Source organism: Silene latifolia, chromosome 4 (assembly GCF_048544455.1).
Source record: "Silene latifolia isolate original U9 population chromosome 4, ASM4854445v1, whole genome shotgun sequence".
NCBI lineage: Eukaryota > Viridiplantae > Streptophyta > Magnoliopsida > Caryophyllales > Caryophyllaceae > Silene > Silene latifolia.
Window position 1 is genome coordinate 15,424,825 of NC_133529.1, and position 26,696 is coordinate 15,451,520.

The following is a 26,696-nucleotide window of genomic DNA, read 5'->3' on the forward strand; positions in this document are numbered from 1 at the left end:
AATTTGTTGTTAATCTTACCATAAATGGGTTATTAATGTGTGCCCTTAGGGCACACGTTAGAAAAACCCTTAGGGCACACGAGTTTTTGAATTGATGTGGTTTCTGATAAAAAAAACCATATCAAATACGGTTTTTAATTATTTTTTAGTTTTTTTTACAATAACAAATTTTCAAATATTAAACCCGTACAATTGATAGTACATTTTTTTATTAAGCACCATAAATAATAACGTTATTTATAGTGCATTCTAATAAAATCTATGAACTATGTAACAATATTGTTTACTTTTTATTTATTATATATTTGTATAATAATTTAACGGGTTTGAATAATTAACCATTTGACTAAATCTTTCAAAATTTGCACAGGTCACAATTTTCATTTCGTCCTGTTTCACTAATTAACATGTACCAAATGAACGGGTGAAAATTATCATTTTAAACGTGCACGGGTTGAAATATCCATGATTTGTGGTGCACGATTTATACAAACGTGAATGCGTTTGACTAAATAAAAACAGGTTTAACAATTTGCACGGGCACTCAAATTTAGTTAAACTATAGGACATACTGGATTACAACAATACTCGACAAATTGACCCTCATGCATCAATTACGCTAATTACAAATGAAATTTATAATTCAATTTTGAAGACTTAGATAAAACATTGTAAAAAGTAAAACAATTTTATTGCTTTATTTTAAAACATTATTTAAAAGGAGATGATATAGCCAGTTCCCGACGAAATTAAAGCAATTATTGTTAAAATATCGTGCCCACATAAATGTCGAATGGTGTAATCAAGCTCGATCAATCAAGTATTTGTTCAAGTACATAAATAAGGGGCCTGATCGAGCCACAATGCAATCTTCTTATCGTCGTCGAAACGAGGAGAATTCCGACCAAATAGATGAGATACAGAGGTTCCATGATTGTCGTTATATCTCAGCATGCGAAGCCGTGTGGAGAATCTTTGGCTTTGAAATACATTATAGGACTCCTCCGGTTGAAAGATTGCGCTTTCACCTTCCTGATGAGCAAAGCGTTGTTTTTAACGACGAAGACCCTATTGATTCAGTCATCGATAATCCCACAATCGGTATGACAAAGTTCTTGGCTTGGATGGATTGTAATAAATCTAGCGAGGAAGCACAACAACTATTATATAGCCAGTTCCCGACGAAATTCGTGTGGAAACAAGAAGAACGTGCTTGGCATCCTAGAAAAAGTGGTTTTGCTCTTGGAAGAATGCATAATGTTTCCCCTAATTGTGGTGAACTATATTATATGAGAACTCTATTAAATTTCGTCAAGGGTCCTAAATCTTATGAGGATTTAAGGTGGTTTGATGATGTTTTGCATCCTACATTCAGAGGTGCATGTTATGCGCGTGGGCTGCTTGGAGATGATAAGGAGTACATTGATGTTATAGAGGAAGCAAGCCGTTGGGGTTCCGGGTCTTATTTAAGAAACCTCTTTGTCACTTTATTGTTGTCTGCTGCTATAGCGATGCCAAGTAAAGTGTGGGAGAAAACTTGGAAGCATCTTTCAGATGACATCCTATATCAACAACGTAATGCGCTTCAAAACCAAGGTTAGTTGTTAAATGAGCATTTTGTGATTTTGTAAATTCATATAATATTATACTAACTCCCCTTTTATTTAAGCACTACCGTGTAATAATTGCTTAATATACTTTTAAAATGGTGTGCGCCTATTAAATTCACAGCGTTGCGATTAACGGAGGATGAACTTAAGAATTATGCATTGCTAGATATTGAAGCATGTCTTCAACGTGCGATAGCTTACGTAGGTTTGAAGACATGCCTTTTCCCGAATCATCCACACCTCATCCCGTGAACACGTTAGTATCCGACGAGCTATCTTATGACAGAGTTTCCTTAGGGGAAGAACATGTGCACCTTTTATCTTCCATGACTAACGAGCAAATGGGTTGTCTAATGAGATAATGGACGCAGATCCATAATAATCATGAGAGGTGTTTTTTGTATATGGATATGGAGGGACGGGTAAAACTTTTATTTGGCGAACCTTATGTGTGGCATTGAGAAGTAGAGGACAAATTGTGCTTCTGTAGTAGCATCCGGCGGAATTGCGGCTACCTTACTTCCGGTGGAATAAGCGCTCATTCGAGACTTAGTATCCCACTCAATGTAGTTGAAAATTCTACGTGTTCAAGGATTAAACCAGGAAGTGATTTAGCCGAACTCTTAATTAGGACAAAGCTTATTATATGGGACGAAGCACCAATGACGCACAAATATGCTTTCGAGGCTGTTGACGGGAGTTTAAGAGATGTCATGCGTTTTTCGAACGACGGAGATATCAATCAACCATTTGGTGGTAAGGTTGTCGTATTTGGAGGTGATTTTCGACAAATACTTCCCGTTATCCCTAAAGGCAGCAGATCGGAAATCGTGAATGCGTCACTATGTGCTTCAAATTTGTGGCCTGCTTGCAAGGTACGAAAAAAAATGCACGTTTTGAATTAACTATTCCATATGTAACGGTTAAAAATTTATTTACTCTATATAACCTCAGAAATTACATATTTGTTTATTCATACAAGGTGCTGAAATTGACAAAAAACATGCTCCTTCGAGGCGGAGATTCGTGTTCCGAACTTGCTCAGATAAAAGAGTTTTCAGAATGGATACTAAAAGTTGGAGACGGGGAAGCTGGAGATCCGAATGATGGGGAAGTTGAATTAGAGTTGCCGAATGACATTTTGATTCAAAGAGCGTCGGAGATCCTATCGCTTCGATTGTAGATGCCATTTACCCATCCCTCGAGAATCAACTATCGAATCCCGAGTATCTTCAGGAGAGGGCCATTCTTGCACCTACACATGAGATCGTTGATTTGGTTAACGACTACGTATTATCTCGAATAGATGCAACAGAGAAAATTTACTTCAGCTCAGACGAGGTTAGTAAAGATGAGAGTAATATTGGGGTCCGTGATTTGTACACCACAGAATTTCTTAACTCTATTAAGTGCTCGGGGCTTCCAAATCACGAATTAAGGCTGAAGGTTGGTGCTATAGTTATGCTTCTTCGAAACATTGACCAATCTCACGGATTGTGCAATGGCACTCGACTGATAGTGACAGATTTGGGATCACGTGTGATTTGAGCAACAGTTTTATCGGGTAGTCATAAGGGCGATAAAGTGCATATTGCCCGTATTACACTTACTTCATCCGATTCGTAAGTTCCGTACGGTTTGAAGACAATTCCCTGTTGCGGTGTGTTTTGCAATGACGATAAATAAGAGCCAAGGACAGTCACTAGCACATGTTGGGCTTTATCTTCCAAGGTCGGTGTTTACGCACGGTCAGCTCTATGTCGCTATTTCAAGAGTGACAAGCAAAAAGGGATTGAAGGTTCTGATTTGCGATAATGATAAACGCGTGTCCACTAGAACAAACAACGTAGTGTATAAAGAAGTTTTTGAGAAGCTATAGTTCAATTAACTTATGATTGTACCCCGTAACAACTTTTTGTTGTACTTATTTCTTTGCAATTTGTCTACTTTTGTTAACTCTTAGAATTTTGAGATTTTTTTTTTCTGTAATTCTAGAATTCCAAAATTAATACTACCATGAAAGAACATCTCCTATTAACAACCCTACTTCTCAACCCTAAACTACAACCCCGTGCAATTTGCACGGGCATAAAACTAGTAAAGATGAGAAAAAGAACCTTAATCGCATCATTTAATACATTTATGCTGCTCCGATATAGAACCTTTCACATTGTAGACAGATGTAGCACGTAAAAAAATTATATTACTACACCACCAATACGAAAAAGTTCAGTGATATATAGCTCACCACTTTGGTATAACTTCCCAGGCCCAATCTTACACTCTTCCTGGAAATGTAAAAAACTGAATTAAATTAAAAACCAATAAAAAGGCAGATAAATGAACAAGATCCAACACATATTTTCACTTAATGCATAACTAAAACAAATATCGTCGTTTGCACTATCAAACATGACAGTTTGACATTTTGAGCACATTGTCACAAGGTATAAGAAGCAAAAGTTATGAACACAATATCTTCAATAATATTTGATGTTGCTCTCGTGAAAGCTATGGGTCTCCTCCATGTATGAACCTCACCAAAGGCATAAATAGTTGGTCGAGGGATCAAATTATTATTATTATTAAACGTGTGGGTAAAACCGTAAAAACATTCTTATCATTGCAGATTTCCCATAAAAGTAAGACCCGGAAATCAGCCAAAGAAAGACTACTATTGTGAGTTTGTGGGTAGCTAGAAAGGTACATAACAAAACATTCGCGACTGCAATTGTGTTCCTAGATTATACATTTACACAACATAAACTCAACAATAACACAACTTCTTGTGTTCCCCATCCCACATTCAATGTTCAACTCGTCTAGCTGTCACACCGACAATCTAAAGAACCACTCTTTTAGTTGAATTTTCTATTGTCCGTTTATAAACTATTCTTATCGCACATTTTTTTCCAACTTACTTTTACTCCCCACAACTCCCCTAATAACTTCGAATCCTAGCTCCGCCACTAATCCAAAACCATTTACATCACTTTGCTCAACAAAAATTACAGCTCTCAACAAATCCATACAATACTAAACCATAACTAACAATTCAATACAAAATTAACCCAGTAAAATCAATAAATTAGAAATCATAAGTCATGATGTAAGACAATTAAGAAAGATATATGGCATCTCATATTCTCATAGCATCATAACTAAAAAAATCAATAAATCAGAAATCATACCATCATCAATTACTGGTAAGAATGGGCGAACTGAAGCATAAATTCTCCTTTTCCGTAACTTGTCGGCAATTCTCACATCTCAACTACACAATTAAAGGTCATAAGGACCCATCAATTAGAAGACAAAATAAAAACTACCAGTCAATTTAAATCAGACGATGATAAAAATAGATTACAAACTATCCTGCTATCTTAAAATCAAAAGGTACCAAATCAAAAGTGACAAACATTAACCGTTATTGTTGCCGCCTGTCCTCTCCGCCATTGATTTGGTGTCTCTTCTAAAGCATAGTTTAGGATGTGGCGTCATCGTAATTAGGGTTTGCGTAAGTGAAAGCAATCGGAAAACGTATGGTATGTGTGGGAAGAGATCGGAGAAAGTAAAGAGATGAGAAAAGGTGTGGGTAGTATGGGGAGAGGAATAAGACGGAAATGAATAAAAAAAAGAGTTCAGTGTAGGCGAGAAGAGTGTTTGAAGTTTGAACTGCAGGTGGAATAACTAATAAGGCCAATGGGTAACTTGTATTAAGGCCCAAATTGTAAAACCCAGCACCATTAAAGGCCCAGCAATATCGGGAAGTTGAAACGACAGAGTTTAAGTCGTTTAGTACTGTTCATTTGAATAGTGTTAGGCCTTGGTGACTTTTAGTGTAAGGTGGGTAGATTTGAGTCCTTTCCTACCATGAAACTGGTTTCTTAATGAGAAAACACGTTCAAATAAAGAGCTTGTTATTACGTACTCCCTTCTATTCACTTATTACTTCCCTCTTTCCGTTTTCATGATAGTTGGATTTTTTTTCTCTCTTTCCTTTTTTGGAAGGTTTTGTGTGGTCCCAATTCAATTATATGTGAGGCAGAGTGTTTTGTGTGTTCCAAAATCATTTTCTTATTTTTTTTGAGTTCCAATCATTTTAAAAAAAAAACTAGATTAAGACCATGTTCTTTTGGATTAAAACTGTCCGAACTGAATTTAATAGAACTGAAATGAACTGAACTAAATTGAACTGAAATAAACTAAGAGTTAATTTGTGAAGAAAAAACCTGAATTGAACTAAATAAAACCAAACAGAACTGAAATCGGCTGAAATTAAGTAAAAAAGAATATGGCTTAAGATATTTTGGGTATATAAAATTTACCAAAAGCTTGATCAAATAAAAGTGGAAGCTTAACGGGTAGACAACTTGGAGAGCAAGACGGTTGTTTAAAAGCTTCCGATTCCCAACTCTACTCTAATACTCTCTCTAGTCTCTACACAATCTACTTCTATATCTCACACTAATATTTCCTTGTAATTTCAATTCTCCTCAATTCTCTCCTTAATCCAACTAACCCTAATCTTCTCATCATATATATATATATAAATATAACTAATTAAATTATACTAATATTTAGATTTCTCTCGCTTTTCATCCATGGCTTCTCTCGTTATCAAGGTTAATTCTTCGAAAACCTCAATTTTTCGCTTCTTAGGTTTTTTTTTTTTTTTGCTTTGATTAATTAATTGCACAATTAATCAAACTTATGATTCAAATTTTAATGTACTTCGTCGTAATCGTAATTTAGTTTACGTGATTATTACTTGCAATTTAATCTTAGTATTACTGATTATTGATCAATTGTTTGAATTTACGTAATTTGAGATTGAGATTGCATGTTCTGTTGTATAATTTACTATTTCCGTTGCGTTCTCGTAATTAGATGATGAAATTAGCGTCAACTTCGTTGATTTTTGTTTTTGTTTCCGCTTCCGTTTCCGTTCTCGTTTCCGTTTCGTTCGTAGTTGCTTGTTTTGTAGTTAGTAGTTAATTGTTACCTTTGAGGCGTTGCAATTACTCCCTCCGTTCCAATCGATTTTTATTTTCGTTTCGTCAAAGTTCGCATCTTTACCTCGTCATAATCACAATTTAGTTTGTAGTCTGCTTGATTATTACTTGCAGTTTTATCTTTGTAATACTGATCATTGATCAATTGTTGAATTTCAAATTTGTGTGGTAGATTTGTATGATTAGATGTGGTGATGCACAATTTACTATTTCCATCGTGTTTTCGTAATTAGATGATGAAATTAGTGTATTTAAACTCAGTAATGTGTCGATTCACTTGATTCACTTCATACATACGTATTTACTCCCCCTATCCCGTTTATTTGTTCTCCTTTTTCATATTGGGTGTCTAAGTCAATTGTTATCCTTTCTATTTTAAGTATGAATTTGATGACCAATTTAATAATTTAGACTCAATTTGTTCCACTTGTCACTTATTAATTGACCCCTTCCTCTTTTCTTGGTCTTTGTGCCAAAACTAAAGGACAACAATTGACCGGGACGAGGAGTACTTGTTTATACTCCGAATGTTCATAAATTACCCAGTTCAAGCCAATTTCATACGTTTGTTCAATATATGTAAGGTGTATTTACCAAACATATGGAATTGGCTTGAACGGAGGTAGTAGTTAGTACTTTAGTAGTTACCTTTAATTTGAGGCGTTGCAGTTACTCCCCTAGTCCAGTCAATTGTTTACTTCTTATGAGAACTTTGAACAAAGGATGAAAGATTATGTTGTTAGCATGCGTCTGCGTAAGACTGGAGTTTGCTATTGGTATGTTATTATATACTCCATTGTCTAATGTTATCTTATGCCAGGTTAAGTATGAGGAGACGCTCAGGCGTTTCAATGTTGCTATTAATGGAGACCGGCGGTTAGACCTTAGCGTGGAGGGTCTGAGGCTGAAGATATGTTCTCTTTTCAACTTACCATCAGACTCTCAATTCCGTCTTACATACAAAGATGAAGATGATGACTTGGTTGCTCTAGTAGATGATGATGATCTTCATGATGTAGTGAGGCAAGGTCTTGATCCTGTTAGGATTACTGTTCACCTCATCTCAGACCAGAAACCTCATTCTTCTTCTGCTCATCCTAGTGGAAGTTCTCTAAATCATAATGGCATCAAAACCGTGAACTCTGACGAGAATGGGTCAATCCGTAGTGATATTCCCGAAAGTGTGACCTTGAGATTTTTCAAAAAACCCCAGCCAGAACCTATCAAATGTTATGGGTCGTCAAAAGTGGGAGTTTTACACGAGAACGCAATTCTTTCTAATTTTAGTGTTGGCAATGATACCAAGCCTAGCTCAGATGGCAGGAAACATGAAGGTGTAAAGTCCGATGGCACTGAAAAGAGAAGCCAAGTGACTGGAGTAGGGGTGTCTGTTAAGGCTCCATCTAACTCTTCCATCCCCCTTTATTCGAGCTATAAGTCTTCTTCTAGCAAGTGGTCTAAAAGTGCTCATGGAAATAAGAACAAGGATGATAGAGCTGCGGGATTTCAATCGTATCCTGCATTTCAACAGTCGTTTAAGCAAATTCATCCGCCCAATAGAAACATGAACAAGACTGATAATATGACCTCCATAGTTCACACAGGTATCACCTGTGATGGTTGTGGGCTTCATCCTATTTCTGGACCAAGGTTCAAGTCGAAAGTGTAAGATTAATGCTTATATTCGCTTTTTGGGACTTGACTATAACATAATTTTACCCCAAGTTTTTGATTGATTCTAGCTGTTTTTTTGCTTGCAGGAGGTATGATTATGACTTGTGCCGCGGCTGTTTCTTACGCGTAGGAAATGAAATGGATTACAGTCGAATTGATTTGCCCTTGGGCTACAAACCTCCTCAGTTTGTCAAGGCTTCTGATGTATGATTCGAAATTTACATTTTTTTTCTTGTTTTTCCTAGTTCTGTGTTTTTGGAAACAGTGCTTACCTAATACACAATTGTAGGCTGACAATTCGGGCTCCATATTCCACAACGGTATCACCTGTGATGGGTGTGGAGTTGTTCCCATCTCCGGACCAAGGTTCAAGTCTAAAGTGTAAGCTTACTTTTACGATTCTCTTTTCAGCACTTTACTTAAAACAAAATTATTGGGGCTAGGCTACTTTAGGTTACTGATTGAATTTTTAATTTTGTATTGCAGGAAATATAATTATGACTTGTGCAGAATCTGTTTTTCACAGACGGGAAATATTTTAGAGTATGCTAGGATTGATATCCCCTTGACATACAGCCACCTTGACAGGGCTCCTGATGTAATAATACTCCTAGCTTTCTTTTATTTTCTTGTTTATCTCGATTATGTATTGTTGGAAATCTTTCTTACTTTTGATACTCATTTGTAGGTTGATCATCTGGGCGTCATAATCCACAACGGTGTCAGTTGTGATCGGTGTGGGGTTCTTCCTATCCGTGGATCAAGGTTCAAGTCTAAAGTGTAAGATTGATGTTTATTATTCGCATTCAGACCTTGACTAAGCTAGATTTTATTTTGGGCCGAGGCTTAATTTACTTTCTTCTTTCTTGCAGAAGATATGATTATGACTTGTGCAGCGCCTGTTTTACATGGATGGGAAATTATAACGATTACATTAAGATCACTAGGATTGGATCCCCCACGGCATACACACATCCTCGGTCTATTTGTGTCCCTGATCTGGTAATCATAATGTTCCTTTCTTTTCCTCTTTTTCTCAATTGCTTATTGTTGGAAACATCTCTTACTTAGATACTGTTTGTAGAAGAGCCCCCACCCATATATGACGGCGCCGTGGAAGTATCCTATCCCCAAACTCGACAGTTGCTTTATTAAGGATGTTAGTATTCCGAATGGGACAACAATGGCTCCATTAACACCTTTTACTAAAATATGGCGGATGCGTAACAATGGCACACTTTCTTGGTTTCGTGGAGTGCATCTTATCTGGGTTGGTGGAGACCGATTCCACCAATTCAGTCCTTCTGACTCAGTTGAGATACAGGTATGTGAATGTCATTTTAGTAACCTTTAATTTGTTAGGTTGTCAGATACTTGCCCAGTGTTCCATTTATTTTCTTCCAATTATGTTAGGTTCCCGCTTTTGGTGTGCATAGCGGCCAAGAACTCAACATAGCTGTTGGTTTCATTGCTCCTGAATTCCCTGGGCAGTACACCTCTTTTTGGAGGATGGTGTCGGGTCAAATGTTTGGACAGAAAGTGTCGGTCAAGATTCAGGTTTGTTTCTATATTCACAGTTTGTTCCATCCTGACTTGTTCGAGTTTCCTTTTGGCACATAGATCCACCACTGTAGCGAGAATGTTTTCAGGAATATAAAAAAAAGGGCAGCCCGGTGCACGATGGCGTCCCCGCTAGGCGAGGGTCCGGGGAAGGGTCCCACCACAAGGGTGTGCAAATTGCTATCAGATAAAGGGCACACCAATAACACGTGTTGTGCAGTAAAATAGATGGCAAATATGTCATTGCTCCTGAATTAACTTGGAATCTTGGACGGAAGAAGTATTTTGTTAGTTGCTCTGTTGCTCATATAGATGGATCTTTGATTGCTTCCATTTTAACCCATTCTATTGTATTTCTCGTTCAGGTGGATCATTCTGTAGACTTGACCCGTGAAACCTTGCGGACATTGGACCTGAATCTTCCACCCAGTAGCAGCAAAACCGTGTTTCCTGAGGTTGCTAATGTAAAGGCTGAACCTGGGTTGGACATTGAAGTTACTAACTCTAGTGCGCCATCCATTGTTGACCAGAACCGTAAGATTCAGATGATTGCCCTGAATTTCGAGATCAATGATGACTTGCCACCTGTTGCTAATTCAGACGGGCCTGGATCTCCTGTAGGACCCTCATCCGTCTCTTATCCTGAGGCTGATGCCTCTTCCTACAGCATTCCAGAAGCTTCTACTCCTATACAGTCAGATCCCACCAGTGATAATCATGGAGAACTTTTACCATCATCTGTCTCTTATCCCGAGGCTGATGCCTCTTCCTACAGCATTCCAGAAGCTTCTACCCCTATACAGTCAGATCCCACCAGTGATAATCATGGAGAACTTTTACCTTCATCCGTCTCTTATCCCGAGGCTGATGCCTCTTCCGACAGCATTCCAGAAGCTTCTACCCCTATACAGTCAGATCCCACCAGTGATAATCATGGAGAACTTTTACCCTCATCCGTCTCTTATCCCGAGGCTGATGCCTCTTCCGACAGCATTCCAGAAGCTTCTATCCCTGTACAGTCAGATCCTACCAATGATGGAGAATTTTTGGCGGCCGGTTTAGATGCAGGAAATCTTGTATGAATCCTTGTGTATTACTCATTTAATTTATAGGAACAATGGGTTGGTGTGTGAGTCCCTCTCATGTAAGCTTTTGTGCTTCAAATGTGCAGGATAACAATGCCACCCTCGACAAGAACATCAACCTTGAGCAAGTAAATGAGAAGACTGAAACCGCGGAGAAATTGGTGGAGGAACTAGAGCAAATGGGTTTTAAACAAATTGAGTTGGAGAAAGAGGACGACTCAGAGCAATCTGTGGACGATCTATCTGATGATTCTGATTCTGATTGGGACCCGATCCTTGAGGAACTGATGGAGATGGTAAGTACACTTCCAGTAGCGTTCCTATCTGTGTTATTACAACGATTTGTCTTATTACCTTGCATAGCCGAGTCTGAAACTCAACACTTGGATATAGCTAAAAAACATGAAGTTGCGTAGTTAAACTGATCATTGAGATTGTTTAGAGGTCTTGACGGAGTATGATTTTGCTTGCAGGGTTTTGAAGACAAAGACGCAAACAAGAAGCTGTTGGCAAAGAATAATGGCAGCATTACTCGTGTGGTTATGGATCTCATTGCTGAAGAGAAAGCTTAGTTCAAGCATAAATGGCTCCATCTGTATATATAGCGTTTTATCTATTTTAAACTATCGGTTAGAATTTCTTATGAATAATTGGTTCCTAGCATGCGGATTTTTCTGAACCTTTTTTGGTTGTGAGACTGGAGCCGGACCTGTGTGTTATTTAATTTTACCCGTGTTATTTACACGTCACCAAATTTTGTCATTTTAGATTGCCACTATAGTATGTTATCATCTAAATGACCGAAACATCATCAGTTTCTATCATTTTTTTCTCCCAAGTTGATTAAATTCCACCCATTTTCAAGTCGAGTCATTTTCTGGTCTACCAAACTCGGTCATGTCTGCATCAACTCGTGCCATATTTATTTGGGTCATACAAAAAAGTGACGGAGGAGAACATAAACCAAAATGACTATATTCTCACAATAGACTGATGATCGATGCCAATACGAAATCAATACTCCTTTTGCTTTTAAACTAGTTGCTCGGGATCAAACTGAAGGATACATCATAGAAAAGGAATGATAATAGATCACAAGAATGATGCAGATACATTACAAGATACATGGATCGCTGTAAATATTAATCTTTCAATAACTAAAACAAATTTTCACTCCTAAATCCCTCCAGCTAAATGTAGAGGTTGAATACATGCTAGAATTTTATACATACAAATCAAAATAAACAGTTAAAATGTTAATGTTTAGAACCGCTACTTTTATCGCTCATTTTGAACACGGGCTTTCAGTATTCCAGGAAGCGGAGGAGATGTTGGAGTCCTCGTTGATGTACTCGGCTGTGAAGATGGCAAAAGACATGCAGGAGGATGTGAGTTTAATGGTGTTGGCGAGGGGGAAAGTTGAGGATGATATGGTCTAGGTGGTGATGAAGGATGAGAAGAGACTTGAGCGTGATGATTTGAAATTGGTGATGCTGGCTGAGGACGATATCCATTTGACATGCTGGGATTTTCACCTACACTAGTTGGAGGATCTGAAGTTCCGTTGTCCAATTGCCGTCTTTCACAAAATTTCATTTGCTTTAAAACATAGTTGTCATCATGCAACTCGAAAGGGGTACTGCAAAGAAAAAATAAATAATTAAGCAAACAATACCGACTAGGAATAAGTTGCAGAATGAACGTAAGAAACTTTTCCCTGTTAAAATGTTTTTTTTTTTTTGAAGAAACCCTGTTAAAGTGTTAATAATACAAGGTTTCACAAATTTCAGTCAGATGACCTAACGTTTGGTGACTTGAGGTTGAACAATTTCTCATTTTGCTGTGATGTCTTGTGCTTTTTAATTATGCTCAAAATGTGTTACTTCTAATTTTGATGACTTAAAACATTAAGTCACCAGAGAGGGAATCGGGCATACGGAAAAATTATATGATAAACTGTCATACATATTTCAAGGATTTACCTATTGAAATCAAAATGCACAAGCTGCATATCTTCTGATATTTCCACCTCAACGGTCGCATTAGGCCTAGTCTGTGTTTTAAATCACACAGTCAACCGCCTATGACTGAAAGAACAAAAGAGAAAAAATAAACAAATAATGTGCTCTTCGTAGCATAGCAATACCTGCACCAGAATAAAAGGCAAAGCAACACCACCGGTAGGAGTATTTCCATTGCCATACATTTCTTGATTGCGCTGAATAAGGTTTTGATATCCTACAAACTTTAGAACGAGGAAAAAAACCAGAATAGGTAAGGTAATAGCTGTTCATCCAATAAGAAAGGAGAAAGTAGTATAAGGGCCATAACATCAACTAAGAATCAGTGGAAGGGAACCCTTACTTGCTCCTCCAGTTCCCGCAAGTATGCAGCTTTCTTTTCTATCCTGTTTTTCAGTCCTGCTCTCTCAGTCTGCATTTTTTAGATAAAAATTCTTGTCAATCTCTCAGAAAAAATCATGCGGAACTTTGTATAGATTACTGAACTGAAAAAACACTATTAGAAAAGCAGATTAACTCACCTTCAACTCTTCAATATCATTTATGCTAGTTCGAGGCAGACCTTTCCATTGTATTTCCTTTTTATCCTTGGAAATAATATCCATTGCCATCAGAACGTTCAAGGCATCATATACTCTCCGGCGAATGTTTTTCTCGTCATACCCTTGCTCATTGTTTCCAAGAGCGTTACTTGCATCCGCATATTCAGCAACTAATTCATCTGCAACCTGAAAGAAAAGAAATAGTCAAGCTCAAGCGATAGGTATGACTAGTGAGAGGTCTATCCATCTATCAAAACAACAAAAATAACTGACAGCACGAATTGATGACCTACTTGTATATTTAACGACGACCATAAAGATCAAACAACAATTTACTGCTGAAAACTTAATTAAACCAAGTAACAATCTGAAGGACAAGTCCAGAAAAGTGAGATTAGTAGGTCAAAACATATGCACGCAATGCTTGCAACACAAACTGTACATAGCAACAACATTATCCTAGTGTCAAGCTGGCTCCGGTAACTCCGCAAGTAGTGGGGTAAAGGGGATCAAGTGTAGGCAACCTTACATCTGTGATAACAGCACAAAGAGGTTGTACACATAGTGCAGCCAAAATAATCTCCATCTGTACATAAATACATACTCATCTTTCTTTCTTACATGATACTGTTTCATACTTTTATACAAGAGCCTCTAGTTGCCACATTGAACATAATATGTATGATTTTCAACGGCATTAGAGAAGCATTTGAACAACTCTGGGCCGGGAATTCGGATTCAGATTCCAATTGATGTTTTGTGGTAGGAACTAGGAAGCACAAAACTAAAAGAGTGAAAAAAACAAGGGAAAATCACATGTCGTGCGACCTGCAATTTTAGGACTACCAGCGTTCTATCCTGCCTCTCATAAAGGCGTCTCTAGCCCAAAGCAACCATAGTAACACGGTGAACAATGGAGAGCATCTTATGATGACTTGCAAGCAAAGGGGTGGAATCAATGGAAACTCGTAAGACACACGATGCTCGCCAATTTGTCTCAGCTTTTCCACCCTTACAGTTCCTACCACAAAAACCTCTCATAAAGACATCTCCAGCCCAAAGCAACCATGGTTTTGTGCTTCCTAGTTCCTACCACAAAACATCAATTGGAATCTGATGCTCTAGTAACACGGTGAACAATGGTTTTGCTCGCAAGTCATCATATGATGCTCTAGTTATCAATTGATGTAGGAATCTAAGCTCATGCTCGCAGGTCATCTATGATGCTCTAGTTATCAATTGATGTAGGAATCTAAGCTCATGCTCGCAAGTCATCAATTGATGCTCTAGAGCCTGAGGTAACTAGGAGTTGCGAGCAAAAGGTAGTAATCTGAATGCAAGTCATCAATTGATGCTCTGCATTTGTTCATCGAGTTACAAATGCAATCTTCATATCAGAAACAAATACTCCTACTAGACAAAGTCTTTTTATATAACATGACATAGAAAAAGGTAATCCTTCTCAGACACAACTCAGAAGCTTTAGTGGTTCAACATGAGCTTAGAGCCTGAGATAACTAGAACTGGGTCATATGCAAATGCACAAGCTGAAAGTTTTACAAGATCCATGTCAATATCCACCTGTTAAGAGGGAAGTCTACTCTTGTAGTATAAAAATTTTACTTGAAACAAATGGCATTAATTAACACTGCAGCCTCTGTATTAAAAAATCCAGAGACCATCTATTTTAAATGATTCTCCTTACACATCGACTCCTAAATTTCCGAGTGTTTCTTATAATTGGACAAACTACATGGAAATACAAACACATCAGTTTGACAAAACATCTTACCTCATTGTATGTTGTCCTTCCCTTGCTCTCCACTTTCTCGCACACTAATGATGTTAAACGAAAGTTAGCAATGAAGACAGCAACAAATGGGGATATTTCAAACTAGAACCAAGAGTTTAAGAAAGCCAATTTTGTTGTTCGTGGTTATCTTGGAAACTGCAGAAAATGAAGATTTGTTAACCTTTCATGCTGAATTGCCGAAGTCCACGGCCACTTTTATCAGTTCCAGTTGCACGTTGACCTCTTTTTTTCTTCTTGCTCCTGAAAAGAGGTTTAAAAAGTATCACAGAGAGATACAATTATAGAGCAGAAGCAGTGAAGATAAAACACAAGATAAAGCACTGATGATTAAGTTGAAGTACACTGCACACCAAAACCCAAAACATTTTATAACACTTCAGTCTAAATAAATTCAATATTGAATACTGCAAACAGGTTGAAAAAGATGATAGCATTTCGAGTATTAGGAAAACAAATGACATGACTGCAAATCAAGGCTGTAAGACTTACGCTACAGCACCCTGAGAAGCAGAATCCTCAGCCTGAATCTCAAGATGGCCTAATCTAAGAATAGTATTATCACGAGCTGGTGTTGCCATACCAGCTTCACTTCTGCTTGATGGTGAACCGCCACTTCCACTGGTTGACACAGACTGACCTGAAACAGCTGTACCCCATGACCGAGTAACTCCTTTCGGTTTCCTGTCCTCGTCTTCTTGGGAATTGCCAGTTACCATATTGCTACCTGAAAACTGCAAACTGCAAACTGAGATGTATCATAGAGTATCCACTATTCAGTTTTTAGCTAGCTCTTTTGATCTCCATGCATTCAAAGTATGAGAAGAGAAGTGAGCAGACCATGACCTAGTACAAGCCAGTATATGTTGGTCTATAACGAACCAAGCATACAAAGGCAACAAAGCGGATTTTTGCCAACTTTATGATGAACCAGATATACCCCAATTCTTAACAAAACAAAATTCATAAAATCGTACGGAACTCGGAAGAAGCAAAAAGAGTAAGCTAATTAAATCGAATTCTTAAGTACCATTAGGTAGTATTTGATCTTCATGTATTCAAACTTAGGAGATTAAGAAGCTCATGACCTAGTACAACTGTACAAGCCAGTTTCATGTTGGTCTATTGCCAGTTGAGTATGGAAAGTAGATGTTTCCCAAAGAGACATTTTCTTCTTCATTTCGAAACAAGTCATGTAAATAAAATACAGAAAACTAACATCTGATGCGCGAAATCCCGTTTTCTATTTTTCAAATTAAAAAATGAGAAAATGATTCTAAATTAGCATCCAAATTTATTCAATTCCAAGTCTGAATCCACATGTTTTATACACAGTCCCCGTGAGAATTTAGCCATATCCTAGAATTACAAGTACATAGCCAAGTTGTAAATGAAAAAACACAAATAGTAGGTCTAACGTTTACACTATCTTCACAAATTCTTGTTTGTGACGGCACATATCCGTCACTCTTGAGTGACGGATACCATTTTACCTCACAAAGTACCCACTTTTTCTCTCTCTGCAACACTATTCATGTGGTCCCCTTTCTCCACTAACCCATTTTGTAACCATTTTAACTCACAAAATATCCGCCACAAATGGTAACCCGTCACAAGGGAGACCAATTGCACTATCTTATTAGAGCTTAGGTCTAGTTCTTTAGGAGTTAATTTTTCCGAACTTTTCAAAACCGAATTTACATGAGTTGAACTTTACTGAACTGAATTTATAGGAGCTTACCTGAAACTAATAAGAGCTTAACTTTTTTGAACTAAAATTATAGGAGCTGAATTAAACTTATAGGAGCTGAACTTTTCTAATTAAACTTATAGAAAAATGGGTATGAATTGAACTGAACTTTTGTGAAAACTTATAATAGCTGAATTGAACTTATAGGAGCTTAAATTTTCTAAACTGAACTTATAAGAGCTTAACTAAACTTGTAGGAGCTGAACATTTAAACTAAACTTATAGGAGCTGAACAGAATATAAAGGGAGTGGATTTAAGTCCAAAAGAAAAGGGCCTTAGCCGTATTGCATACCTCATTTCGCCTAGAAATGGATACAAATGCTTCAGAGTTTGGAGAGAAAAACGTCAACATGTAGCAAACAAAAGAACTTGCTACTACCTGATCTACCACTATTACGAATCTTGTATCAAGATAATATCACTACCAAATTCCTGAATTAAAAACCCATATGATCGAAACACCTCTAATTCAGACCGACAACCAACATGCCTTAATAATAAAAGCATCACATTACCTCAATCAAATGCAAAGCTCAACCCCAGCAAACCAAACAGCGACAAACAGTACACCTAACAGTCTGAACAAGTAATGACACCATCAATTCAAACATTTAACAGAAATTTCACCTTTAATCAAACAATCAAAATGAAACAATCACAAGTATAGCTCACTCACCAAACCAACCACAATAAACTGTACATCAAATAGTTAATTCAACCAATTACACTATAAATTCAATCATAAAACCCTAATGTTACCTTCAATCAAACAATCAAAATCAAACAATCACAAGTGCAGCTCACTCACCAAACCAACCAAGATAAACCCAAAACACTTCCACTAACTCTCAATCGAACTGGAAATCAGTAACCCAATAATAATCAAATGCGAATTTTGGGGATTTATAGAGGTCCAATTGCGTCCCTAAAATTTTTATAACAACATAAAATGATTAAAATCGAACGATTAAGCAAGAGGAATTGAAGACATTTAGAATTAGAAGTTAATAGAAGAGCGATCGATGATTACCGGCTATTGATATGCTGATTTTTGCGATCTACAGCTGTTGTTCTTCGAATTTGGGGATTGAATTTTCTAGGGTTTTGGAGTAATTGCCTAATTGGTCCTGCGAATTTGGGGGTGGAGTGGGGAAGAGCGTCTATAGAGTATAGGATACTTGGAGTAACATTCAAGTGAAGATGACCAACTTTTTCTTAACAAATTTATTTGGATTTACCTTTGTCAAAAAAAAAAATTATTTGGATTTTGTTTTAGAAATAAAAAATTTATCGAACTTTGGACGTAAATATTTTGGAGAATAAATTATACATGTCTAAAAGCCTAAAGCAAGCATTTTTATTTATATTTATCATGAAAATTAACCAAAAAATGTATCGAGAAAAATATGGTCAAGACTTAAAAGCAATGTATGTATGTTTCTTAATTCTTATCACCATGCAAAAGTACTTAAAGGAAAATAGAAAGTAATTTTCGGCTAAATACTCCCTGCTTTTCAAGAATTAGTTTGTTTTGTGTGTGAGTGTCGACGTGGTAAAATGTAACGAAGTTATTAAGTAGGTGAGATGTCAAATTTCTCGTGTATAAATAATATGAAATCGATTGGTTTTATACATGTAATAATTTCATGATATTCACGTTGTATATGTTACGACTTAGGAGTATTGTCTAATAACACGAGTTAGAAAATGATCGGAAACGAATCAAGGATGTATAATGTATTGGTGGAGCATGGGTTTTAGCTTGATCTCACAATCTTCATATAATTAGCATGATTACCTTTATTTCCTTTTTTACAATTTAATCTAACTCTTACAAGTAAGTTACGATTAGAAATTGCAAAATGGACGGATACTTTCACCCGTCACAAATCACTAGAATAGAGAAAGTATAAGCGGAAGAAATTAACATATGCGGAGTAATTTATATTTACTAATGGATATTTGTGTAGGGTTCATTCTATCGATTTGGATTTATGCTTCATTATTCTACATTTTTGTTATCGATGAGGCCGGCCTACACATATTTTGTTGATACTCTACTCCGTATAAATTATAGAATTTCAATTGTGTTCAATAGTTCATTTGTATGATCAATAAAACTTATTCCATACTCTTGATTATGTAGGTTGGAGAATAATTTATCCAAGTCTATAAACAATTTTCACTACTTGCTTCTGTGTTACAGGCTTACGTTGGCAGAGCCAGGAATTGACCCTAGCGAGGACGAACGAGTAATAGTGTAAGGAACACTCGAAAAAAGTTTGAAAATTTTAACTAATAAAAACTTTAAAATTTTCGACCGACAACGGGGAGGCGAACGCCTCTGCTAACCCCTTAGATCCACAGCATGTTACTACAATAGATTATGTTACCAAGCTTACGGCGATGCAAAAGCAAAACTCAATTACAACAAAATTTCTAAAAAGTAACATCGCCTTCTTCTCTGTGAAAGTATATACAAGAACAAAAATTCTACCGTCCTCCCGGAGGACAGTAGAATTACTCATATACAAGAATACTTGCAACATTAATGCTTCTTTTTTCTTTTGGGGAAATAGTCGTAATACCACGCAGTTTAGTCTGAATTCGGCTAGGATCACAAAGAAAGTAAAACATTCCCTCACGAATTTAACCAGTTACATTCCAAAACTCGAATCCCAACCCTCAGGTTAATCTAGAACAACCAACATAAACGTATCTAGAACTCTAGCTAGGAGCAATATGATTTAAATTTTAAAGAAGAGCTTCAAAATCATCTTGATTCATGACAAGAAGATTCAACATCATTAAACCTCCTAGAAGACATACCATTGAACAAATTCCTAAGACTATTCTTACTCTCCCTTCTCTTCCTAAACACCTTATTACTCTCCCCAATTTTCTCAAAATCACATGAATCGTAACTCATAATCAACCCTGTTTCCAACTTTTTCGATACAGACACAATCTCATACGAATCCCAAAGCGACTCATTAAAATACCATTCACCCTTCTTTTCATCTTCCTTCTCTTTACTCATAGCCTCGAGTTTAAACCTTGAGAACGTACTCTGAAAATTCCGTCTTCTAATATCAAACTCACATGTAGCAAACTTATCATTGTTGAAATGACTATGCCATGCTTGTGCAACTGCCTTGTAAATCTCATGTAATTTTTCATCACAAATTTTGTCATTTTGAGGCTCATTTTCTACTTGTTTGAGTTTTTTCTTCATGATATGGTTAGTTTTTGTTATGTTGGTTTACTAGGGAAGGACCTAAGGGGGCCATTGTTATCAAAATTGAACCAATAATGTCCTTTCATTTGGTAATTTTATACTCCCTCCATTCAACTCCACTTTGCAACATTGCTTTTTGCGCGGGTATTAAGAAACGGATTAAAAAAACTATTAAAAGTACATAGGGAAAGGGAATGGTGGGGTTAAAGATATTAAAAAAATATAAAGGTGAGTTTTATGGTGGATTTGTGTGGGGTATGAATGACATTTTTTGTAAATATAGATTTTCAATAAGGATAGAAAGGTCTTTTACATATCTAAATAAGGAAACATGTAAAGTGGAGTTGAATGGACGGAAATAGAATACTTGTAAAGTGGAGTTGAATGGAGGGAGTAGGGGATAATGACATAGAGTGTGATATATTGGTGGGTGGGAATTATTATTCGCATTGTTTGCTTTGAAAAATATGGGCCGTCATTTAAGTTGGGACATAAATATATAGACGTAAATTCTTGTTTCAAACTGCTATTTTTCGTCTGAAGTTTTAGACAGACATATATTACTATTTTATGGTTAAATATTTAAATGTAATTATAATGATACAGTTAGTGTTATAGTTTATAGCAACTTGTTTTTCAATAGTGATCACATTTAGCTGTAAATTAGTTGTAAAATTTCGTTTTATTGATTTAAACTAAAATGATCCGTCTGAAATAAGACCAAATGATGATATAGAGATTTTGGCATGTTTCGTACGTTAGGCATGCAAAGTGGATGAGAAATGTGAGATTGTAATGCTTTTACGTGTTTGGATAACTAGCCCAAATCTCATTAGTTAGTGTGCATGGACCATGTAACACCATGTACGGAAAATAACAATGCAAAATGTTCTAGTTTAATGGTTAAGAAAGAGGTACAGTAAATAATAATTTATGGGTTTAAATTTCCTCTTATTTTTGTTACTGTTATCTGTACTGTTTCAATGGCTCATTTGACAAAATAAAATAAAATATGTATTAATAACAACACAAAATCTCAAATAAAACTGTTATACGGTGATTGAGTATATGACCTTACAAATTTATAGTCCCGTCCAAATTATTTGTTTACCTTTACTTTTAGTACACTGATAAGAAGAGAGGAAGGAACCATTTGTGAACGTAGTTGATTAATGACAAGTAGACAATAGAATAATTTCGACAATTTATTATCCAATATATCAAACATTCTTTCCCAAAATATTAATTTTGATTATAAAAACGTGTCGAAAATACGGTTAAAATTCCGTTTTGGAGACTGTGCAAAAGAAAATGGGAAGAAACAACAAAATAGATGGAGTAGGTGTCGTAAGATTATAATATGATTTTTCTAGCATGTGCCCTTATAACACACGCTACAAACCTAATTTAAAAAGAACAAATATGATAAAAATGACTTGATACTTCAATTCTTTTATAACGGATGCCCTTAGAACATACATTAATATTCTAATTAAAGAAATATTTACTCCGTATAAAATTATTTCATTAATTAATCATGGTAAAAAATGAGTTTTGTTCTTTAGAATATTTTTTTTAAAATTAAGTCCTTAATGCGTGCTCTAAAGAGACCACAAATAATACTATACAACCAGTTGTATAATAAGCATTGTATAACCCTATACATTAATCCGAGCTTATGTGTAATTTTTATGAGTTTTATAAGAGTTTATTTTTTATATGTTTAAGTGTGTGAGTTCAAAAAATTTACAGCATAACTTAGATTCTTTTAAACAAAACTCGAAAACTTTAGTACACAGCTCGAATTATGCGTCATACAACTGCATACAACAGGTTGTATAATCTACTCATTGCTAAAGAGACACGCTCAAAAAACCGTTTTTTAATTAGTTTCTTAAGTTTAACACAAATTCTTATTTAAGACAGGTCGAATAAATAACCCATCTACATAGATACGAGTTAGGACAAACATCTTGTTATTCCTTATCCATTTTATTTTTGTCTTATTTGTACAAGTGGGATACTACTTAACCGGTTTTAACTTAAGACGGACTCCTTAGAAAAACGGATAATCCAGATTTGTTGGCTTTCTGTAAAAGTATCCGTTTCACATGGCATTTCATTCCCGCCCAATTTAAAACCTCAAACCCCAAAACCCTCGAATTTGAGTTCTAGGGTTCCACCTCAAAATCCCCAAATTCACACTTTTCTCGCACTAAATTTCACTCGATTTTCTCTCATTCTACCAAACACAAGATGAGCACTCCAATGGAGATCGCGATTTCAGTTCCGGAACCAAACGCCGACGCCATTGGAGCTCAGGATACCAGCTCCCAAAACGGCGTCGTACACAATCCAGTTGTTCCTCCTTCGCCAGTAATCCCCGACACATTCACAGTTTCTTCCCCGATTGTATCGAAATCACCAGCTGCTGCTTCTCCGTCTTTCGCTGTCGTCGAAGATAAATTCCTCGTCTCAGGTTCACTCTTACCTCTCACTTTCATTAATTTTTACTACAGTGTCTAAAATTTGGTCATTAATTTTAATCTAATTGTGATTACAGTTGAAGTGAGCTTAAAACCGTCGAGTACGGCTTCAATTGACGATATCCGATCACGTGTTGAAAGGTTAATCTTATTTCTCTTAGTGCTTTATTTATTTTGGGAATTTAATTGATTCTGCATTTGTGATTACTGTGGAATTATTAGATTTTTATTTGTTTGTTCAAAATTGTTCGGTTGTTTGTGTGAGGATCGACATTTTACAGAGTCGTACTCTAAATCGTTGTAATACTGGTAAAGTGAGGGTTTCTTATTCTTGTACCGTGTCTTGTTTGTCAGAATGCTTGAACAAAGAAGTTTGAGCTACACAAACGGTCCCATTGACGTCCCTCACAACGATCAATATCTAGTTGAAAATGTTGAGAGGGTTTGTATATGTGACACTGGTATGCTTCATTAGTGCTTTTTAAAGTTTTTATATATGTTTAGGGCTCTCTTGGTTTAGCTATGTTCTACGAGTAATATAAACGACATGCTACTTGTTTCATCAGATGAATGGGTAAAGAATGGCGAAGTTCTTTTATTCTGGCAAGTTAAACCAGTTGTGCACGTGTATCAGGTACTTTATGCTATAGGCATTTGTAACTTGCAAGTATTTTGATTGCATCGATAGTTCTGTAATGGTATGAGAACTTGTGGTTGATTTCCTAGCTTAGTGAGGAAGGACCTTGCGAAGAATTAGGTGGTGACGGGCAACACTCTAGCTTTAACGAATGGGTTTTACCAGCCAAGGAATTCGATGGAATGTGGGAAAGGTGTGTACACTCTAATGTTGTGTAGGCTTTTATGATTCCCTCTTCTCCTTATTCTTTATTCTGTATGGTTTTGACTCAATGATGGTGTAATTTCAGTTTGATCTACGAATCTGGACTTAAAGAGAGACTGCTACGCTACGCAGCTAGTGCATTGCTTTTCAGTGAAAAGGGTGTTAATCCCTTTCTCGTGTCCTGGAACAGGTAACTGAGCAGTCTGCTTTCCTTCCATCAATCATCATTTAGCCTTCTCTTGTTCTTTTCTTCTTATCTGTGTCATTAATTTAAAAGCTATCTACATACAGTTACATTTCTGGCAAGCTTTCGCAGTCTGTTTAGGACCATCTCCATATTCCTTTACTAATTTTCTTGTTTTGCTATTATTTCAAATAATGCGTGCTTAATGAAGACTATAGAAAGACTAGTTTACGGATTATCATTTTGCTTTTATTTTTTTTTCCTATGACAGAATCATTCTTTTACATGGACCCCCTGGTACTGGAAAGACGTCACTATGTAAAGCATTGGCTCAGAAACTATCAATACGGTTCAGCTCTAGGTTGGGAATGTTTTCAAACTAATTTCCTTATTTCAGCAATTTTAATGCTTTGAAACACACATTTCTAGTCGGCGCACTTATTGTTGTTTTTCCGTATGATGCCAGATATCCTCAATCCCAGTTGATTGAAGTCAATGCCCATTCTTTGTTCAGCAAATGGTTTTCAGAGAGTGGCAAGTTGGTATGTGCCCTTCTATAACTTAAGCTTTAGTGTAGTCCATTATTTCCTCAAGCATCCTACACCATAGTGTTTTGTTCTTTGTGAAAATGGTGTCTTGGATGTTGCTTTGGGAGCAAAAAACCTCAGTCGCATATTGTTTCGTTATTTGTAAAAGATGGTGTCTTGGAAATTGCTTTTAGAGCAATGTAAGAGTAGCCTGATTAAGAAATACTGCACTATCAACCAGTTTCAGTCACCATGGTGTTTGTTTAGGCATTTCATTGTATTTTCAATTTAAATAAATCGATGCCCCAGTCCCCACTATCAGTAAGGTTATCTACTCATGTCTTTCCGTGACTAAGATATCTGGCATATACTTATGTTAGGTTGCTAAGCTCTTCCAAAATATACAAGAGATGGTAGAGGATGAAAACAATCTGGTATTTGTTTTGATTGGTGAGTTTATTAGCTCGAAAACCAGTCCTTTCTCATACTCTTTTCTTTTCTCCAACACTACTTTTAACATCCATGAACTTGCAGATGAAGTTGAAAGCCTTGCAGCTGCTAGAAAAGCTGCGTTGTCTGGTTCTGAACCTTCGGATTCTATTCGGGTACCTAGTTGCTACTGCTAAAAGAACAAATTTCTTGGTGGGAATGATCTGCTGGTTGAAACGTTTTCAAAATTGCCTGATCCAAAAGTCTCTTTGCAGGTTGTGAATGCTTTATTGACCCAGTTGGACAAGTTAAAGAGCTCACCTAATGTGATAATCATGACAACTTCCAATATAACTGCAGCTATAGGTAGGCTACCTTTTTCGTTTTACAACTTTAATACAGTATAACTTGAATAATTTTTTTTTTTGTAATTCTGGATTTTATTATTTTATATGCTTGTGCACGGTTTAGACCACGACATCAAAGGATAAACTTCCTCTTAAACAACTCGATTAGCCTCCTGGTTTGTGATTACAGAAGATGTAACTACTGTAGGCTAAATCATGTTATGATTTTGCAGCTATGCTAGTGTATGGAAAAACCATGTCATGACTAAATGTAATTTGATTTACAATGTAAAATCTATAAATAACTTGAAGGGCTACGATGCTAACTTGTATTATTCTTTCTGAGTTCTGCCGTTGTCTGGTTTTATCCTCTGTTCTTTGAACAAACAGCAGAATTTGAATTCTCCCTTGGCTTGCAGATATTGCTTTTGTTGATAGGGCAGATATCAAAGCTTATGTCGGTCCTCCTACCTTACAAGCACGCTACGAAATACTGAGATCGTGTATGCAGGAGCTTATAAGAACAGGAATACTGAAGAATCTCCAGGTGACTGGCTTTGTTTACCTTCTACTGACATTCAGATCTCAGTTAGCATTATATCATTTTTTATGCTTATTGCAATGCAGAATGAGCCCCTCGAGATTCAGACATTTACAGCTCTCAACGAAAAGTTGCAGCCATGTCAAATGCAAGATGTTCAGTTTTCATTGACATTGTCTAGGCAATTACTTGAAGCTGCAGAAGCATGTGAGGTGTGACTACTCTTTTACCAAGTTACTCACACTTTTTTAGATGTATATGATGTGGGTGCATTAAAATAAAGTGTCTAGGTGTCATTACCTGTATCCGAGTGTTGAACACGGGTATGAAAGGTAAAGTGATGAATCAGAATGATGAAGCTCTAGTTCCAACATTTACATCATACTCCCTCCTATTCACAATAAACTTTTCCTTTTATTTTGACATAAAAAATTAAGTAAACACACTACTCCACCATATAATTAAATTTGGACCACACAAATACACTACCCCACCATACAATTAAATTTGGATCACACAAACACTTACTAAAAAAGGAAATAGGGGAGTTATTGTGAATAGACGGAAAAGGAAATAGGGAAGTTTATTGTGAATAGGTTTTCTTCTTCTTAGTTTATTGTGAATAGGTTTCTCCTATTCACAATAAACTTCCCCTTGAGTCGTTGACCGTAATCAGTTTCTTCTTCTCAGTTGATTAGTCCCTTGTAAATACTTCTGTTGCAGGGTTTGAGCGGAAGAGCGTTGAGAAAGCTTCCATTTTTGGCTCACGCGGCTGTGACCCATAACTTCAATTATGAGCCTGACAAGTTTCTGTGTGCAATGGTTAATACAGCTAAAAGAGAACGTTCCGAGCTACCGGTCTGAGTTTTACTGTAATTAGTTGTATAAGAAACTTCTGTTGTATTAAGTCCATTGTAGTTTCTCGAGACAAGACATGTCCTTTTTAGATATAACACGGAAACAAGTCTTTGCAAGTGATGGAACCAAAGAAACTTCGAAATTCATAGTGTATACAAGTAAGCTGGAAAAAGTCGA

The 26,696-nt window shown here is 36.5% G+C and overlaps 5 protein-coding genes across 16 annotated transcripts; 3 read left to right on the plus strand and 2 right to left on the minus strand.

Moving 5' to 3' along the window:
* The first annotated feature begins 863 nt into the window (after window positions 1-863).
* LOC141651111 (uncharacterized) lies at window positions 864-3,158 on the plus strand. Its single transcript, XM_074458834.1, has 4 exons — window positions 864-1,596; window positions 1,732-1,815; window positions 2,181-2,485; window positions 2,763-3,158. The coding sequence occupies exons 1-4, from the start codon at window positions 864-866 to the stop codon at window positions 3,156-3,158; spliced, it is 1,518 nt and encodes a 505-aa protein (XP_074314935.1).
* A 2,803-nt stretch (window positions 3,159-5,961) lies between these two features.
* LOC141653094 (protein NBR1 homolog) lies at window positions 5,962-11,768 on the plus strand. Of its 2 annotated transcripts, none has more exons than XM_074460735.1 (12): window positions 5,962-6,235; window positions 7,446-8,290; window positions 8,386-8,503; window positions 8,589-8,680; window positions 8,786-8,897; window positions 8,988-9,079; window positions 9,172-9,301; window positions 9,384-9,623; window positions 9,713-9,856; window positions 10,225-10,935; window positions 11,031-11,240; window positions 11,418-11,768. In XM_074460735.1, exons 1-12 carry the CDS (start codon window positions 6,215-6,217, stop codon window positions 11,514-11,516), a joined length of 2,814 nt encoding a protein of 937 aa, XP_074316836.1. In that variant the 5' UTR covers window positions 5,962-6,214; the 3' UTR covers window positions 11,517-11,768. The 2 variants fall into 2 exon arrangements, with proteins under 2 accessions (XP_074316836.1, XP_074316837.1); XM_074460736.1 differs by having other exon boundaries at window positions 9,387-9,623.
* A 244-nt stretch (window positions 11,769-12,012) lies between these two features.
* On the minus strand, window positions 12,013-18,472 carry LOC141653097 (transcription factor-like protein DPB). Of its 11 annotated transcripts, none has more exons than XM_074460743.1 (11): window positions 18,099-18,266; window positions 17,877-17,993; window positions 17,584-17,646; window positions 15,810-16,058; window positions 15,481-15,560; window positions 15,300-15,343; window positions 13,487-13,693; window positions 13,309-13,377; window positions 13,091-13,189; window positions 12,927-12,997; window positions 12,013-12,583 (listed from the first exon to the last, which is right to left on the minus strand). In XM_074460743.1, the coding sequence occupies exons 4-11, from the start codon at window positions 16,034-16,036 to the stop codon at window positions 12,223-12,225; spliced, it is 1,158 nt and encodes a 385-aa protein (XP_074316844.1). In that variant the 5' UTR covers window positions 16,037-16,058; window positions 17,584-17,646; window positions 17,877-17,993; window positions 18,099-18,266; the 3' UTR covers window positions 12,013-12,222. The 11 variants fall into 11 exon arrangements, with proteins under 11 accessions (XP_074316844.1, XP_074316846.1, XP_074316847.1 ...); XM_074460745.1 differs by having other exon boundaries at window positions 15,810-16,051; window positions 18,099-18,232; XM_074460746.1 differs by lacking the exon at window positions 17,584-17,646 and having other exon boundaries at window positions 15,810-16,051; window positions 18,099-18,274.
* Window positions 18,473-19,841: 1,369 nt separating this feature from the next.
* LOC141651112 (uncharacterized) lies at window positions 19,842-20,303 on the minus strand. The gene has a single exon (XM_074458836.1). The coding sequence runs from the start codon at window positions 20,301-20,303 to the stop codon at window positions 19,842-19,844; it is 462 nt and encodes a 153-aa protein (XP_074314937.1).
* A 2,124-nt stretch (window positions 20,304-22,427) lies between these two features.
* LOC141653100 (pachytene checkpoint protein 2 homolog) lies at window positions 22,428-26,691 on the plus strand. The gene is made up of 14 exons (XM_074460752.1): window positions 22,428-22,785; window positions 22,870-22,933; window positions 23,147-23,253; window positions 23,359-23,426; window positions 23,519-23,622; window positions 23,719-23,823; window positions 24,089-24,178; window positions 24,284-24,359; window positions 24,725-24,794; window positions 24,879-24,949; window positions 25,049-25,139; window positions 25,540-25,667; window positions 25,748-25,873; window positions 26,385-26,691. The coding sequence occupies exons 1-14, from the start codon at window positions 22,563-22,565 to the stop codon at window positions 26,523-26,525; spliced, it is 1,464 nt and encodes a 487-aa protein (XP_074316853.1). The 5' UTR covers window positions 22,428-22,562; the 3' UTR covers window positions 26,526-26,691.
* The last annotated feature ends 5 nt before the right edge of the window (window positions 26,692-26,696 follow it).

What these genes read in the sequence shown, in the direction of transcription:
- LOC141651111 (XM_074458834.1), top strand. Translation starts at nt 864, where the DNA reads ATGCAATCTTCTTATCGTCGTCGAAACGAGGAGAATTCCGACCAAATA. An exon ending in TAATGCGCTTCAAAACCAAG is followed by an intron (nt 1,597 to 1,731) that starts GTTAGTTGTTAA and finishes TTAAATTCACAG; the next exon opens with CGTTGCGATTAACGGAGGAT. An exon ending in ATTTGTGGCCTGCTTGCAAG is followed by an intron (nt 2,486 to 2,762) that starts GTACGAAAAAAA and finishes TTTGATTCAAAG; the next exon opens with AGCGTCGGAGATCCTATCGC.
- LOC141651112 (XM_074458836.1), bottom strand. Translation starts at nt 20,303, where the DNA reads ATGAAGAAAAAACTCAAACAAGTAGAAAATGAGCCTCAAAATGACAAA.
- LOC141653094 (XM_074460735.1), top strand. Translation starts at nt 6,215, where the DNA reads ATGGCTTCTCTCGTTATCAAG. An exon ending in CCAAGGTTCAAGTCGAAAGT is followed by an intron (nt 8,291 to 8,385) that starts GTAAGATTAATG and finishes TTTTGCTTGCAG; the next exon opens with GAGGTATGATTATGACTTGT. An exon ending in CCAAGGTTCAAGTCTAAAGT is followed by an intron (nt 8,681 to 8,785) that starts GTAAGCTTACTT and finishes TTTGTATTGCAG; the next exon opens with GAAATATAATTATGACTTGT.
- LOC141653100 (XM_074460752.1), top strand. Translation starts at nt 22,563, where the DNA reads ATGAGCACTCCAATGGAGATCGCGATTTCAGTTCCGGAACCAAACGCC. An exon ending in TCAATACGGTTCAGCTCTAG is followed by an intron (nt 24,179 to 24,283) that starts GTTGGGAATGTT and finishes GTATGATGCCAG; the next exon opens with ATATCCTCAATCCCAGTTGA. An exon ending in TCTGGTATTTGTTTTGATTG is followed by an intron (nt 24,795 to 24,878) that starts GTGAGTTTATTA and finishes ATGAACTTGCAG; the next exon opens with ATGAAGTTGAAAGCCTTGCA.
- LOC141653097 (XM_074460740.1), bottom strand. Translation starts at nt 16,036, where the DNA reads ATGGTAACTGGCAATTCCCAAGAAGACGAGGACAGGAAACCGAAAGGA. An exon ending in ATGATATTGAAGAGTTGAAG is followed by an intron (nt 13,378 to 13,486) that starts GTGAGTTAATCT and finishes TAAAAAATGCAG; the next exon opens with ACTGAGAGAGCAGGACTGAA. An exon ending in TGCCTTTTATTCTGGTGCAG is followed by an intron (nt 12,998 to 13,090) that starts GTATTGCTATGC and finishes TTTAAAACACAG; the next exon opens with ACTAGGCCTAATGCGACCGT.